Source organism: Triturus cristatus, chromosome 12 (assembly GCF_964204655.1).
Source record: "Triturus cristatus chromosome 12, aTriCri1.1, whole genome shotgun sequence".
NCBI lineage: Eukaryota > Metazoa > Chordata > Amphibia > Caudata > Salamandridae > Triturus > Triturus cristatus.
The window spans coordinates 17,354,332-17,371,246 of NC_140595.1; the positions used below are offsets into that span (position 1 = coordinate 17,354,332).

At 49.8% G+C, this 16,915-nt stretch overlaps 1 protein-coding gene across 3 annotated transcripts in view; it reads left to right on the top strand.

The window, feature by feature from the left end:
* TLE2 (TLE family member 2, transcriptional corepressor) overlaps positions 1 to 16,915 on the top strand; it is a 149,826-nt gene that overhangs the window by 67,954 nt on the left and 64,957 nt on the right. For all 3 annotated transcript variants that reach the window (XM_085638835.1, XM_085638836.1, XM_085638837.1), the window contains 4 exons: positions 3,410 to 3,472; positions 4,133 to 4,207; positions 5,047 to 5,230; positions 5,522 to 5,538. In XM_085638835.1, coding sequence (XP_085494961.1) covers positions 3,410 to 3,472; positions 4,133 to 4,207; positions 5,047 to 5,230; positions 5,522 to 5,538 — 339 coding nt within the window. The remainder of the gene's footprint in view (positions 1 to 3,409; positions 3,473 to 4,132; positions 4,208 to 5,046; positions 5,231 to 5,521; positions 5,539 to 16,915) is intronic.

The following is a 16,915-nucleotide window of genomic DNA, read 5'->3' on the forward strand; positions in this document are numbered from 1 at the left end:
GGCAGAGACAGACAGGGTAAGAGGCCAACGACGGATCTGTGCGTCTGGATAGCTTTGAGATGTAGTCCGCGGGGGTCGGATCCCATAGGAGGACCCCCCCCCCCCCCCCCACACGCGTGTGTTACCGCAGCTGCCCACCCCCACATGCAGGGCTGGGAATGCGTTGAGTTTGAAAGACGCCCAGCTCACCCGCCGCTGGGGCTGGAAGAGTTAATCAAATGTTCATTCGGAGGAATCTCTTTGATTCCCGGCCAAGCCCTGTTGTTCCAGTTACACTTTCTTTTCCGTTCTCTCCCTCGCCAGCTTTCTCCCTGCTGTCATCACCGGGCTGTGTGCCAGGGGGCCTGGCAGTGTGCCAGCTGCCAGCTATGGTGCCTACTCCGGGCTCGGGGGCTTACATGCCAAGGTGCAATGCGTGAGCCCTGTGAGATGCCTGCAATGAGGCCCCTCCAGCCCTTTGGAACTGCCCCCCTGGCGCAGCTATGGTGCCTACTGCAGGGCCAACGCCCTGCCAGCCGCCTGCCATGGTCTGGTGCCCCTGCAGGCTCTGTCAATGCCCGAACAAACTCCAGCCCCTGCCAGCTGCCTGTCAATGCCTGACCCCACTCCAGCCCCTGCCAGCTGCCTGTCAATGCCTCACCCCACTCCAGCCCCTGCCATCTTTCTGAAATGGCGCTTCCCTGAAGCTATGCCCTGCTGCCACCACAGACTGTCAGCAGTCCTGCACGGTGCCCCTCCATGCTTTTCCAGGTGCTTGCCATTAAGCCCCACTAGCTATGATGTCCGTTTGAGGCCCTTGGCATTACATGCTATGGCACAAGCTCTGTGCCTTGGGATCTGCCTGCCAATGTCCACACTCCGGGCCCTGTTAGCTGGCTGTCATGGTGCCTACCTTCAGTGACTTCGAGGTGCCCACTGTGGGGCGAATCGGAGGTCCTGCAGGGAGCCTGCCATCCTGTGCACTCCAGGGTCTTCTTGGGTACCCGACGGGGGCGTATTCTGGCCCTGTGAGCTCTTTGCATGGGTGCTTGCTCCAAGCTTTACCTGTGCTCGCTTAAGGTCCTGTGCTCCACCTGCTGTCAGGGGAGGGATCCCGAATGGAGCCCTCACCTCACTTACTCGAGCTCTAGCACCTCTAACTCTGTATCTCTTCTGGGCACCGTAACTTCAGACTCCACCTTGGAGCCCTCAAAGCTTTCTTTGGAGTCCTCGCCTTGCAACCTCAGCTTGGTCCTGGAGCCATCGCCTCCCCGTTCTCATCCCACCTCATTTCAAGATTCCACCTTTGAGCTCTCACCCTTGCTGTCTTATCTGTGTCTCTCTTCAGTTCTCACATTCCACAAGGGGCCTCCTATCTCCTCTCTAACCTGTGTTCACTTCTTTCAACCACATCCTCGGACTCTACTTGAGCGGCCTGCCAAATATTCACACCGCCCTACGAGCAGCCCCTGCCATACACACGCCACCCTATGAGCAGCCCCTGCCATACACACGCCACCCTATGAGCAGCCCCTGCCATACACACGCCACCCTATGAGCAGCCCCTTCCAAATATTCACACCACCCTACGAGAAGCCCCTGCCATACACACGCCACCCTATGAGCAGCCCCTGCCATACACACGCCACCCTATGAGCAGCCCCTGCCATACACACGCCACCCTATGAGCAGCCCCTGCCAAATATTCACACCGCCCTATGAGCAGCCCCTGCCATACACACGCCACCCTATGAGCAGCCCCTGCCATACACACGCCACCCTATGAGCAGCCCCTGCCTTACACACGCCACCCTATGAGCAGCCCCTGCCATACACACGCCACCCTATGAGCAGCCCCTGCCAAATATTCACGCCACCCTACGAGCAGCCCCTGCCAAATATTCACACCACCCTACGAGCAGCCCCTGCCAAATATTCACACTGCCCTACGAGCAGCCCCTGCCATACACACGCCACCCTACGAGCAGCCCCTGCCATACAAACTCCACCCCACAAGCAGCCTGCCATACACTCGACCTCATGAGCAGCCCCAGCCTGCTTTCAGCAGCCTCTTCCATACCCACACCACCCTATGAGCAGCCCCTGCCATACCCACACCACCCTATGAGCAGCCCCTGCCATACCCACACCACCCTATGAGCAGCCCCTGCCATACCCACACCACCCTATGAGCAGCCCCTGCCATACCCACACCACCCTACGAGCAGCCCCTGCCATACCCACACCACCCTACGAGCAGCCCCTGCCATACCCACACCACCCTACGAGCAGTCTGCCATACACTCATGAAATCGAAGCAGCCTGCCACTCTTTCAGCAGCCTCTTCCATACACACATGACCCTACGAGCAGCCCCTGGCATGCAGGCACAATCCTACAAGCAGCCCCTGCCATAAACACACACACAAGACACCCAAACTCAACCCTCAGAGGTCACACTTCATTGATGCATTATTCTCCAACCAAATGCATGTGATTTGCAAATTTGAGGGTCCTGTCTCTCACTCCTTTCCTTTCACTTCACTGCATGACCGATCACCCCAGTATTAACACCGTAAGTCACAGGTCTGGTGTTGGACATGGCATCGGTGCCTCATTGGGGTATGAAGTGCTTTATGTACACAACTACCATACACATAAGAGCTCTCCACGCCACTGCTGAGGTGTACAAGTGATACATCATTACTGCAAGGTCTATGTCAGGCTGGGATTTGGGCTGCCAGGGCCAGGCCTGCATTAAGGGGGTCCGTGACATAAGGCACAAGTGCATGTGAGCGGGTTGCACAGAATGCTGAATAATATGGGGAACAGGGTTTGTATGGGTAAAAGAGGCATTGACCTATATGAGCGAGTGCATCATTCATCTAGTGTCTCGTGCACTGTGAGAGGTTTCTAAGTGCTCGATCATCAGACTGTTAGATGAATGGTGCTTGGCACACGCCAGTGAGACAGTTGCTCTGAATTGCTCAATCCAGCTAACGGCGTTGGGTTGATGTGTGGCCGACAGTTGTGGACCGCGTTTGACATGTACCAATTGGACAGTTGAGTGAGTGGCAGCCGGCATGAGCCGATCGGACCGGTCCGTGTCAGACAGTCAAGTGAACTGTGTTGGGCAGATGCCAGATCGCCAGTTGAGTGAGCAGCGTTGGGTTAAACCAATCAACAGCCAATGAGTGGTGTGGGCGTAAGCCCGTCAAGTCGGTTGCGCATGTACCAATTGGACCGGCAAGTGACATGTGTTGGTTACATGCCAGTTGCACAGTTGAGTGAACGGTGTTGGCCACGCGTCAGGTAGTCGAGTGGATGTTGTTGTGCCCGTGCCACACTAAGAGTGGAGTCCATGGTGTTGGGTAGGTCTTGTGGTGCCCGTGGGAACAGACCCTCTCTTCACTCCTCTTTTCTTCTTTCAGGTGGAGATCGTGAAGCGATTGAGTGGCATCTGCGCCCAAGTCATTCCTTTCCTGATGCAGGAGGTGAGTGGGTGCTCGTGCTGTGTGGTCTGAGGTAAAATGGCAGGTTTTGGGGCGCATGGAGGAGAGCTGAAGAGCAGCCGGGCCAGTCACCGGTGATCTGCTTAGGGCGGGAGAGTCCGATGGTGGCTTGGGGCCGGGTTCCTGTGGGAGAGTTTGTCTCCCCAGTTGCGACTCTGATGGGGTCGTGCGATCTGATCCCTGTACCTTGTAATCGGATCTTATAAGATGGATAGATAGATAGATAGATGGATAGATAGATGTTGAATTGCAGTTATGGTTTCCAAGTTAAAACCCCGAAATAAAAATTAATATTTGCAAGTAGGTGATATGACATGAAGGTAATTTTTTTTTTTTTTTTATATATATTTTTCTTTTTCTTGCTTTGTGTTTCGTTATTGTGGCTGGTGTGTGCAGTCTGAAAGACTCGCCTCTCTGATGTGTTCTTACTGACATGGGAGGGGTCCCTCTGAATGGTGTTGGGGGGGGGGGGGGCTTAGGAAACTCCTGCCCACGTGTCCTCGTAGGGATGATATTTCCTTTGCATGACCCGGTGAAGTGAATTCTGAGCACACGGCTCCTGGAAGGCTGCTTGGGCTGGGGAGGGTTAGTCGCATGTTGAGGGCCGTGGCTGGGTCACCTCTCGGTTTCCTCTCTTCTCAGCACCAGCTGCAGGTGGTCCAGGCCGTGGAACGTGCCCAGCAGGTGACCATGGCGGAGCTGAACAGCGTCATTGGGGTGAGTGGGGTACCTGCCTCGGGTGACGCTAGAGCGCCAGGGAGTGAGAATAGGACCTCACACGGGGCACGCTTCAGACCTACCATGCCAGGGCGGGCCCAGAAAGCGCGTGCGTTGCTGGCATCAGTGCCCGGATTGGTAAGCGCCGTGAAGGCGCCGCTGGTGACGGTCGCTCAAGGGCTCTGGAGTGCAGCCGGTTGTGTGGTTGCTGTCGTTGTAGGTTCTGCCGCTGTCTGACTGCATGGGATTCAGTAGAGCAGTCTCTGTATTCCCATGAACATTGACTTTGACTTAACTTCCAGTTGTTCCTGTCCTTGTCTGTCAGGTGACTTAACTTCCTTCCCGCCCCCCCCCCCCGCGTCTTCTCTTTGAGCACCGTTTACTTTCATCACACGCATAATTGCTTTAATGCCCGTTATTGTATTTCTATAAATTGCCTTTACCTCATTTCAAAGATGGCAGCCTGGCCTCTAAAAGTCATACCCCGCAACCTAACCATGCCGAGCCTTCTGTTGCTGGTCTATTAATACCGCCATTTGCATGAATTCACACACACCTTCCACCAGAGATTTCCCCCCCCCCACCTCCCAATCATTGAATCCACCGCACAGAAACTGGAGTAAGTGCATCGAAGGGGTCCTTTCACCGCGCAGGGCTTCTGCCAATAACCACTGAAACCCCCACGGACTTTGGGCTCTGCAGCAGTGTGCTGCCCAGCTTAAAAGCGCTTCAATGAAGCGTCCGATCCAGTACGCGCTATGTAGATGTAGTGACGGTACCATACTGTGCAAGCGTCAGCCTCGGTTCCCTGAAGCCTTATGCACTTGTTTTATTTTCAGCAGCTCGTGCAGCTGTCCCAGCAGGCCCCCGCCACCCCCTTGGCCTCTCGCTCCTTCGGGCTGCGCCCCCTCGCCAGCGTGGCCGGCGCACCTGGGCTCCTGGCCTTACCTGGGGCGCTGGGAGCTCCGCCCCAGCCAACGGGGAAGGAGGAGCGGAGCGCCGCGGATACAGAGGGGAGCGCAGGTGAGGAAGGCGGTGGGGACCCCTAGAAGGGCGAGGGGGGGGGCACCATCATGGGGAAAGGAGTGGGGAGCAGCAGGTACAGAGGGGAGCAGAGGTTAGCAAGGATGTGGGGGCCCCAAGTGGGGTGAGGAGAACCAAGAGAAGTGTCTGTGTGTGAGAGAGCAGGGATGGTCTGGCTGGCAAGATGTCGTTCACACACTGGTACCTCACTCACTACTCTCTCTGTTTTCTGTTTTGGGTTCCTGCTGTGCTGCTGTGACCAACCTCTGGCTGTCCTGTGGCCCCTGTAAGAGTGCCTCCCCAGCAGGGTAAGTCCTGTGGAGATTGCCAGCCTGGTCTGTGCCCGTAAGGACCCTGACTCTCATCGCTCCCTGCGCTTCCCTTGTTTTCCTGCTTGTCTTTAGTGGCTTTGCTTCTCTGATGCGCATTTTCTTGTGGTGTTCAGGCTCCCTCTTCATATGCCTGGTACCCCTTGGTGTGGTGTTCTGCCTGCTTGTGCGAACTTCCCCAGGGCCGCCAGGGTTTACTGGGCGAATATTGTGTCAATCGAGGCCACTCGCCACTGGTGGCCTCCGGCTGAACCTGCCCCTTGAGCCCAAAGCTCCGCAGTCTGCGCCTCTCTTGAGCACTTTACCTTCAGAGCAGTGAAGGGGAGTCTCTCAGCTCACTCGGGGATGGGGTCTGGGCTTAGATACTCCATAAACCAACGAGTCCACAGAGTGCTTCACCTAAATCGCTCACGATGGATCCCTGGATGCAAAAGGCTCGGAAGCGAGAGTCGAAAGCTGACCTATAGTACTGGTCTTCGGTGGTTGCTGTGGACAGGCGCATCGGCTGCTCCTGAGCGATAATCTTGTGAGATGCTTTGGTGCCAGACCTCCTTTCTGGTGAGAAGTTTCCCCTGTTCGGACTCACCGGGGGTGCACGTGTTTCGTTGCCGAGATATTGGCGGTGATGACTGCGCTTGCATAGCTCAGGGACTTGGGCAGGACCATGTCCTTTGTGCCAGAGTGTCTCTGAGGGTGGCGAGGCCCACCTGAGGGCACCGTAGGATGGCCTGAGTGTCTCTGAGGGTTGCCGAGGGCACCATAGGATGGACAGAGGATCTCTGAGGGTGGCCGGGCCTAGCTTGCAATAACTCGGGGATAGCAAGGCGTGCTGAGGGAACTTTAGGACTGGACTTTCTCCTCTTAAATCCGTTCTCCATTCAGCAGCTCATTTTGTCTTTGGAGCCAAAAGAAGTGACCACATCACACCCTTCTTGTCTTCCCTCCGTTGGCTTCCCATTGAGACAAGATCAATCTACAAGACGACCTGTATCATCCACAAAGCCTGCACAGTTCCTCCCCTCGATACCTGGCGATTAAACTTAAAATCTCTGGAGGCTCTAGACCTTCACGTAATGCGAAAAATGTACTGCTTGAGCCCCCCTCCTTCAAAAGGGAAAGATCGATGGTGCAATCCTTCTCAGGCAATGCGGTTAGAATCTCGAACTCACTTCCTCCACTACTCCGTACCACCACCTCTATCCGGACTTTCAAAACTGATATCAAAACTTTTCTCTTCCAAAGACACTTTCAGAATGAATACATCCCTTTTCATGTCCCTCAAGGAAGTTCTTACTATATTGTAAATTTGCAATCTATGCCCGTATGATCTTCATCCTAATGTGTTTTTTTTTGTTTTTTGTGTGACTGCCATCTATTGTTTAATTCTATTTTTTTTCTTGTTTCTTGTCTGTTTCTGTAACATGTTAATATGTAAAATTCTTCTCATGTAACATATTTGGTTCTATTCTGAAGCGCTCTGACACCTTTGGGTAAAGTCCACGCTATATAAAAATGCATTCAAAAAAATAAGCATTAAAAATGCAATAGGTCTCGCCCTCGTTTGTTAAAGCAAATCTGTTTGTAATTAGGTGGCTTTTTAGCTTTGCTTTTATTAGTGTTTTTCAAACTCATGTACATAACATGCATATGTATGCGTATATTTGTATTTAAATAGATATGCAGATGTGTATATATAAAAATACTGTAGCTGGGGTTTCAGGTTTAGGTAACGGCGCCACAGGGAAATTAAGCATAAATTATCTAATTAGCTGAAGTGATATGACGGTGCTAAAAGGTGGGAAGTACCGCCCAACTCCCCAGAAAAAAGAGCCAAGGCTCTACACAGTTTAGCAGTCAGTCCTTAGCACACATCCTTTTTCTATCAAAAAAACAAGTTATTTAGTGTTTCCACAATGACAGTACAAATTTGTAGGTGAAGAAAATAGATTAGTCTCCTCTTATGGGTGGTTCTTTATTCATTAGGTGTCTTCCGTGCGATATACAACATCCAGCCGACACGTGTTTCGTCGCTACAGGGGAAAATTATTCCCGCGACTTTTTCAAGGCTGTGTTACAAAAGAAAATTAAGAACCTATATAGTACATAACTTGAAAACATGTACTCAGCGGCAATGCCAAAGCAACTTGGTGGTGAAACTCAAGAACCGGCTACAAGTGGGTGAGCAAGTCGTCCATGATACACACTATGCATAGTAGCTATAACGTTTGTTGTGTAAAATAGTAATAGTAGACATAAACTAAATATGATTCTAATAAGATGGAGAGAGCTGGATAACCGTGCTAAAGTGGGGAAATACGCTAAAAGAATCAAAGCTAATCGTGATTTGGAGTGGCAAACGTGAACAGTTTCGTGATGTGATGAGGCTAGGTTCATTGTAGTGTATTTAGAAACCGGACGTGGTGCGTCTATATGTGCGGTCATGCAACGATATTTAATGTGCCATGTATCAGTACAATCAGACCATGACAGTGAATTCTTGTGTTGTGCGATCATAGCTACCTATTCTTCGTTCGTTTGAGTATTCCTAAAAAATGATACAAATAACCTTATTTAGTACTCATAAACAGGACTTAAAAATTCTAGGGCCAAAATAAACATAGGCAGTGTTCGTTAAAGATGAAACACCTACTTATTAAGTGGTGATAATTCCAAACCACCTATGGTTTCAGTAGTGGTGGCGTCAGTATTCCTCTGTAGTTGTTCAGTGGTCAGGTGCTATTAGATTCTATTTCCAGTACTGTAAAAAGTAAATTAAAAAAGTTAAAAAAAATCTAGATCATGTATTGCATCTTGATTTTAGCGTCAAAGAGCGGTGTGTTCACTTTAACTAAATGTTCCGCTTGAATCTAAGTATTATTAATATTGACACACGAGAATACGCTAGTCTTGTAATCGTCAAAGCGTTTTTTCTCGAATGGTGGCTGAGTAATTATTGAGCGCTACACAATGCGCAGGCTCAAAAATGAAACAATGATGAGTATATATATGCCCTGGCAACTGTCTGTTCCCACGTTTGAGTGTGCCTGATTAGTTTATGAGAATAGCGTAACTCCCCAATTTGTGCTTAAACAGGCTCTGAAGAAAAAGCCTGGTATCAATCAAATCACTACCAGAAACCCGAAAAATATACCGGGTGAGGTTTCTGCATTGTCCTCACAGCGCACGGTGTCAAAGTTACTAGTTAACCGAAAACGCTTGTGTGGCGAGTACTACGCTTACCTTATTCGGCTGAAAATCGGGGAAGCCACTCGCATATGAACACTTCGAAAGGGAAACCAGTGACGGGCAGTATTCCGGCCCGATTTTCAGCCGAATAAGGTAAGCGTAGTACTCGCCACACAAGCGTTTTCGGTTAACTAGTAACTTTGACACCGTGCGCTGTGAGGACAATGCAGAAACCTCACCCGGTATATTTTTCGGGTTTCTGGTAGTGATTTGATTGATACCAGGCTTTTTCTTCAGAGCCTGTTTAAGCACAAATTGGGGAGTTACGCTATTCTCATAAACTAATCAGGCACACTCAAACGTGGGGACAGACAGTTGCCAGGGCATATATATACTCATCATTGTTTCATTTTTGAGCCTGCGCATTGTGTAGCGCTCAATAATTACTCAGCCACCATTCGAGAAAAAACGCTTTGACGATTACAAGACTAGCGTATTCTCGTGTGTCAATATCAATAATACTTAGATTCAAGCGGAACATTTAGTTAAAGTGAACACACCGCTCTTTGACGCTAAAATCAAGATGCAATACATGATCTAGATTTTTTTTTACTTTTTTAATTTACTTTTTACAGTACTGGAAATAGAATCTAATAGCACCTGACCACTGAACAACTACAGAGGAATACTGACGCCACCACTACTGAAACCATAGGTGGTTTGGAATTATCACCACTTAATAAGTAGGTGTTTCATCTTTAACGAACACTGCCTATGTTTATTTTGGCCCTAGAATTTTTAAGTCCTGTTTATGAGTACTAAATAAGGTTATTTGTATCATTTTTTAGGAATACTCAAACGAACGAAGAATAGGTAGCTATGATCGCACAACACAAGAATTCACTGTCATGGTCTGATTGTACTGATACATGGCACATTAAATATCGTTGCATGACCGCACATATAGACGCACCACGTCCGGTTTCTAAATACACTACAATGAACCTAGCCTCATCACATCACGAAACTGTTCACGTTTGCCACTCCAAATCACGATTAGCTTTGATTCTTTTAGCGTATTTCCCCACTTTAGCACGGTTATCCAGCTCTCTCCATCTTATTAGAATCATATTTAGTTTATGTCTACTATTACTATTTTACACAACAAACGTTATAGCTACTATGCATAGTGTGTATCATGGACGACTTGCTCACCCACTTGTAGCCGGTTCTTGAGTTTCACCACCAAGTTGCTTTGGCATTGCCGCTGAGTACATGTTTTCAAGTTATGTACTATATAGGTTCTTAATTTTCTTTTGTAACACAGCCTTGAAAAAGTCGCGGGAATAATTTTCCCCTGTAGCGACGAAACACGTGTCGGCTGGATGTTGTATATCGCACGGAAGACACCTAATGAATAAAGAACCACCCATAAGAGGAGACTAATCTATTTTCTTCACCTACAAATTTGTACTGTCATTGTGGAAACACTAAATAACTTGTTTTTTTGATAGAAAAAGGATGTGTGCTAAGGACTGACTGCTAAGATGTGTATATATGTTTATATATGTATGTGTGTGTGTGTGTGTATTACCTACTGGCGGTCGCCAGTAGGTAGTTATAGTTAGGACCCTGTTTCCATAGGAAATCCGCAACATTCTATTTTGAATAACTTTGGCGCCGGTCGACGAATCCTCGTGAATTTCTCAAAATAGGTGGGGCGCTACGCTCCGCTCCTACCCTGAAAGTCTCGGGGGGATTCGTCAAGCGGGGGCTGAGATAAAAGGGGGGTCCCAAAACGCGTTTTTCCCATGCATTTTTCCGTAGGACCTTTAGACAGGGCTACAGCCCGAACGGCTGAACAGAATTACTAGAAACTTGGCAGAGAGGTAGTCCTCAGGTCAAGGAAGTGCCTTTTGTAGGTCTGGTGTAAATCTGTTCAGTAGATTCTGAGAAAATAGCCTTTAAATCAATATATATATCTGAGCCAGCTTACGGTACGCTTACCGTAAGCTTACCGTACGCGTACGGTGGCGTGCGCGAGCGCGATTCTGATTGGCTGTTACATCTAAGTAAACATTCGAATCGGTCGAAACCAGGAAGCGGCGGCCGCCATTTTCTCTCTCGCACTCTGAGGGGGGGGCTGTAAACAAAGGCAAAAAACATATAAAGGGGCTGTTTAGACAGCGCCCATGCACATAGCCATGTTAGTTGAGTCCTCAAAGATCCCCCAAGGCCAAAAACGGTAAATTTTTATTTTTTGAAAATTTCGCCGATTACGCTTACCGTACGCGTACGGTGCGCTTACGCTAAAAATTTTAATAAAAAAAAAAAAACACTCTCTGTGCATGGCATATTATTGTCATCACTTACAAATTAAATTTAACAGATTACCTATCACAAGGAAGCGCATATGTCCTCCATGTGCGCACGGTGCGTAACGTGGGTGCGCGTAGCGCACTGCGTGCCCACCTTGCGTGTACGGCACTAACTGCGTAAAGTGGGCGCGCGGTGCGCGAAGCGCACCGCGTGCTCACTGTGCGTGCACGGTGCGCGAAGCGCACCGTGCACGCACGGAACGAACTGCGTTAAGTGGGCGTGCACGCCACGAATGGCGTAAAGTAACTTAGCATTTAAAAAACCGTACAAATTCACTGAAAAAACCATAGGTTTCACACACGTTATAGTTAGGAATTAGCATTTAAAAAACCTTGCAAATTCACTGAAAAAACCATAGGTTTCAGACATGTTATAGTTAGCGGAAATTTTACTGATAAAAAACCAATGAAATTCCCCCGTTATAGTTAGTGCAGGCAACTATAACTCACGCGACCGCAATCTTCTGCTGATGACATATGTGTCTTTATGAAAAAAAAATATTTGTAATATATGTATAGCTAAAAATTTATGGAAGAAGACATGGGCAAATAAGTTTCTAAATACAGTATTAGCATCAGCAGAGGATTGCGGTCGCGTGAGTTATAGTTGCCTGCACTAACTATAACGGGGGAATTTCATTGGTTTTTTATCAGTAAAATTTCTGCTAACTATAACATGTCTGAAACCTATGGTTTTTTCAGTGAATATATATATATATATATATATATATATATTACCTACTGGCGGTTGCCAGTAGGTAGTTATAGTTAGGACCACGTTTCCATAGGAAATCCGCAACATTCTATTTTTGAATAACTTTGGCGCCGGTCGACCAATCCTCGCGAATTTTTCAAAATAGGTGGGGCGCTACGCTCCGCTCCTACCCTGAAAGTCTCGGGGTGATTCGTCAAGCGGGGGCTGAGATAAAAGGGGGGTCCCAAAAAGCATTTTTCCCATGCATTTTTCCATAGGACCTTTAGACAGGGTTACAGCCCGAACGGCTGAACAGAATTACTAGAAATTTGGCAGAGAGGTAGTCCTCAGGTCAAGGAAGTGCCTTTTGTAGGTTTGGTGTAAATCTGTTCAGTAGATTCTGAGAAAATAGCCTTTAAATCAATATATATATATATCTGAGCCAGCTTACGGTACGCTTACCGTACGCGTACGGTGGCGTGCGCGAGCGCGATTCTGATTGGCTGTTACATCTAAGTAAACATTCGAATCGGTCGAAACCAGGAAGCGGCGGCCGCCATTTTCTCTCTCGCACTCTGAGGGGGGGGCTGTAAACAAAGGCAAAAAACATATAAAGGGGCTGTTTAGACAGCGCCCATGCACATAGCCATGTTAGTTGAGTCCTCAAAGATCCCCCAAGGCCAAAAACGGTAAATTTTTATTTTTTGAAAATTTCGCCGATTACGCTTACCGTACGCGTACGGTGCGCTTACGCTAAAAATTTTAATAAAAAAAAAAAACACTCTCTGTGCATGGCATATTATTGTCATCACTTACAAATTAAATTTAACAGATTACCTATCACAAGGAAGCGCATAATATGTCCTCCATGTGCGCACGGTGCGTAACGTGGGCACGCATCTGCTGATGACATATGTGTCTTTATGAAAAAAAAAAATTTGTAAAATATGTATAGCTAAAATTTAATGGAAGAAGACATGGGCAAATAAGTGTCTAAATACAGTATTAGCATCAGCAGAGGATTACGGTCGCGTGAGTTATAGTTGCCTACAGTAACTATAACGGGGGAATTTCATTGGTTTTTTATCAGTAAAATTTCCAGCTAACTATAACATGTGTGAAACCTATGGTTTTTTCATTGAATATATATATATATATTAGTAACAGAACTGAGGTTCAGACTAATGCAGTGCACAGTGGCGTCACGAAAACTAATGCCCCTCGCCACTGCAGATTGCGAAGAAGCCCCCCCCCTCCCCCGTAACTCACAGCTCTTCATTGGCCTTGGGCTGAATGGGGGCCCCTCAGGGGTGGAGGTGCTGCTGAAGGGTCACACCGATAACACGACTAGTGGTGAGTGCACTGAGGCGAGAAGGGCTGTGATGGTGCACTGCACAGCGATTAGCACGACACACTGCACAGTGGTGAGCTTGGCTAGTGTGAGGTGCATCTTGACGACCATGGCTATAACGCCCTGACAGTGAGAAGGGCACCGAACAGACCTGGTGCTATTTGTGCAAACTAATGAACCGTGCTAGGCTCGGGAGCTATACTCGTGATGGTGGTGCATTAAATGCCCGTTGGGCATTCAAATGAAAACCGTTGGAAAAGATACGCTTCTGTGTGCGCATTGAAGTAAACCCGTTGGGCATTAAAATGAAACCGCTGGAGAACAAAGCGCTGTGAAAGCTAACACTTATTAGCTTGAAACATACAATCCAAAGCTAAATAATTTAATAAGGATACGTTTGTGTGTGCACATTTAAAGGAAAACCGACGGAAAACAAAGCGCCGTGAAGTGAAGCTTACAGCAAACAAAAGGGCTAGTTGAAGCTGCCGCGATAACAAACACATGCGATGTCTAAAAAAAAAAAAAAATTCAGCAAGCTTAAAATAAACCTACTGTGTCTCGCCGCCGGTAAGAGATCCAATCCCGCAGGGCGTGGATAAAAGGAGACAGGGTGGCAACAAGCAGTGAGTGACATGCCTTCAGTGCAATCATTGCACTGCCTTTGGCATAATTTGTGACGCCAAACAACGCGCACGAATCACAATTGAAGACGGAGCTGGGACGAGGCTTCTGGAATCGGATCGATTCCGAGAAGCCTCGTATGATGAGGGCACCGCAGGCGCTGCCTACGTCAGGCCGAGACCTAATAAGCAAATGTATGCATTCATTGAATGACAGGGCGGGGGATGAGCCACCGCCCCAGCCACCAGCCCCCATTGGAAGGGTTAAATAACCAAGACCCACCTGACATCAAAACCTGACCTGTGTCCAGTGTGTATCAGGCCTGGCAGGGGACACCGCAGGGACACGGATCACTGGAGTACAAAAAAAGCGACCCCACCCTCACTCCTTCACAGCCCTCCATTCCCGCCCTCACTCCTTCACAGCCCTCCACCCTCACTCCTTCGCAGCACTCCACCCTCACTCCTTCGCAGCACTCCACCCCCACCTTCCCTCCCATCACAGCCCTCCTCCCTGCCCTCACTCCTTCAGAGCCCTCCACCCCGCCCTCACTCCTTCACAGCCCTCCAATTTATTTATTTATTTTAAAAGTTTTATATAGCGCTAGCTTGACCCGTAGGTAACAGAGCGCTTTACTTACATACTGTAAAGAAAAACATACAGAAATTGCATTACATAGTAGGCAGGCAGTAAGGAAGCAGAACCAGGGATACAAAAAAATACAGCATGGAAGATAAGGGGGTTAACACAGTCCGGTCACCAACTATCCTTGAATGTCAAGGGAGGCGTAGACTCGGATATTGAAGTCTAGGTTAGTTGAAGTTGGTCAGGAAAGTATTTGTTAAGGAGATGGATTTTCAGGTCCCTTTTGAAACAGGAGAAGGAGGGGTTGCATCTGAGGACATCTTCACTCCTTCACAGCCCTCCTCCCCCGCCTTCACTCCTTCACAGCCCTCCACCCCTGCCCTTGCTCCTTCACAGCCCTCCTCCCCGCCTTCACAGCACTCCACCCCCACCCTCACTCCTTCACAGCCGTCCAGCCCAGCCCTCACTCCTTCACAGCCCTCCACCCCCACCTTCACTCCCATCACAGCCCTCCTCCCTGCCCTCACTCCTTCAGAGCCCTCCACCCCGCCCTCACTCCTTCACAGCCCTCCACCCTCACTCCTTCGCAGCACTCCACCCTCACTCCTTCGCAGCACTCCACCCCCACCTTCCCTCCCATCACAGCCCTCCTCCCTGCCCTCACTCCTTCAGAGCCCTCCACCCCGCCCTCACTCCTTCACAGCCCTCCAATTTATTTATTTATTTTAAAAGTTTTATATAGCGCTAGCTTGACCCGTAGGTAACAGAGCGCTTTACTTACATACTGTAAAGAAAAACATACAGAAATTGCATTACATAGTAGGCAGGCAGTAAGGAAGCAGAACCAGGGATACAAAAAAATACAGCATGGAAGATAAGGGGGTTAACACAGTCCGGTCACCAACTATCCTTGAATGTCAAGGGAGGCGTAGACTCGGATATTGAAGTCTAGGTTAGTTGAAGTTGGTCAGGAAAGTATTTGTTAAGGAGATGGATTTTCAGGTCCCTTTTGAAACAGGAGAAGGAGGGGTTAAATGTAAATGTAAATGTAAGGGAATTTATATAGCGCAAATCACCAAGCGGTCTCTAAGCGCTTGCTTAGGGAACCCGTCCTGGTATTCCCCTGTGAGATAACCCAGCAGGGCATCCGCAAGGTGAAAGCCAGGCATCCCGCCGCAAGGGGCCCATGTGGAGATTAAGCAAGCTATTGCCCAGAGTCGCAGAGTGTGAACCCATGAATCGAGTATGCACTGGAGCGAGAATTATCGAGTCCATGGACATTTATGGGCTCAAGACCCAGCCGAGCCGGGAATTGAACCCTGGTCCCGGGCTGACCTCTGCTTCCAGGTCTACCTCCTCTAACCAGTGAGCCACACTTCTCCACCCATTGCATCTGAGGACATCTTCACTCCTTCACAGCCCTCCTCCCCCGCCTTCACTCCTTCACAGCCCTCCACCCCTGCCCTTGCTCCTTCACAGCCCTCCTCCCCGCCTTCACAGCACTCCACCCCCGCCCTCACTCCTTCACAGTCCTCCACCCCCACCCTTACTCCTTCACAGTCCTCCTCCCCCACCCTCGCTCCTTCACAGCCCTCCACCCTCACTCCTTCACCGACCTCCACCCTCACTCCTTCACAGACCTCCTCCCCCCGCCCTCACTCATTCACAGCCCTCCACCCCCCGCCCTCACTCCACCCCCCGCCCTCACTCCTTCACAGCCCTCCACCCCCGCCCTCACTCCTTCACAGCCCTCCTCCCCCACCCTTACTCTTTCACAGCCCTCCACCCCTGCCCTCACTCTTTCACAGCCCTCCAATCCCGCCCTCACTCTTTCACTGCCCTCCACCCCAGCCCTCACTCTTTCACAGCCCTCCAGCCCTCACTCTTTCACAGCCCTCCATCCCTGCCCTCACTCTTTCACAGCCCTCCATCCCTGCCCTCACTCTTTTACAGCCCTCCACCCCAGCCCTCACTCTTTCACAGCCCTCCAATCCCGCCCTTACTCTTTCACAGCCCTCCACCCCCGCCCTCACTCTTTCACAGCCCTCCACCCCAGCCCTCACTCTTTCACAGCCCTCCAATCCCGCCCTCACTCTTTCACAGCCCTTCACCCCAGCCCTCACTCTTTCACAGCCCTCCAATCCCGCCATAACTCTTTCACAGCCCTCCAATCCCGCCCTCACTCTTTCACAGCCCCCCACCCCCGCCCTCACTCTTTCACAGCCCTCCACCCCAGCCCTCACTCTTTCACAGCCCTCCAATCCCGCCCTCACTCTTTCACAGCCCTCCACCCCAGCCCTCACTCTTTCACAGCCCTCCACCCCAGCCCTCACTCTTTCACAGCCCTCCACCCCAGCCCTCACTCTTTCACAGCCCTCCAATCCCGCCCTCACTCTTTCACAGCCCTCCACCCCCGCCCTCACTCTTTCACAGCCCTCCAATCCCGCCCTCACTCTTTCACAGCCCTCCAATCCCGCCCTCACTCTTTCACAGCCCTCCAATCCCGCCCTCACTCTTTCACAGCCCTCCAATCCCGCCCTC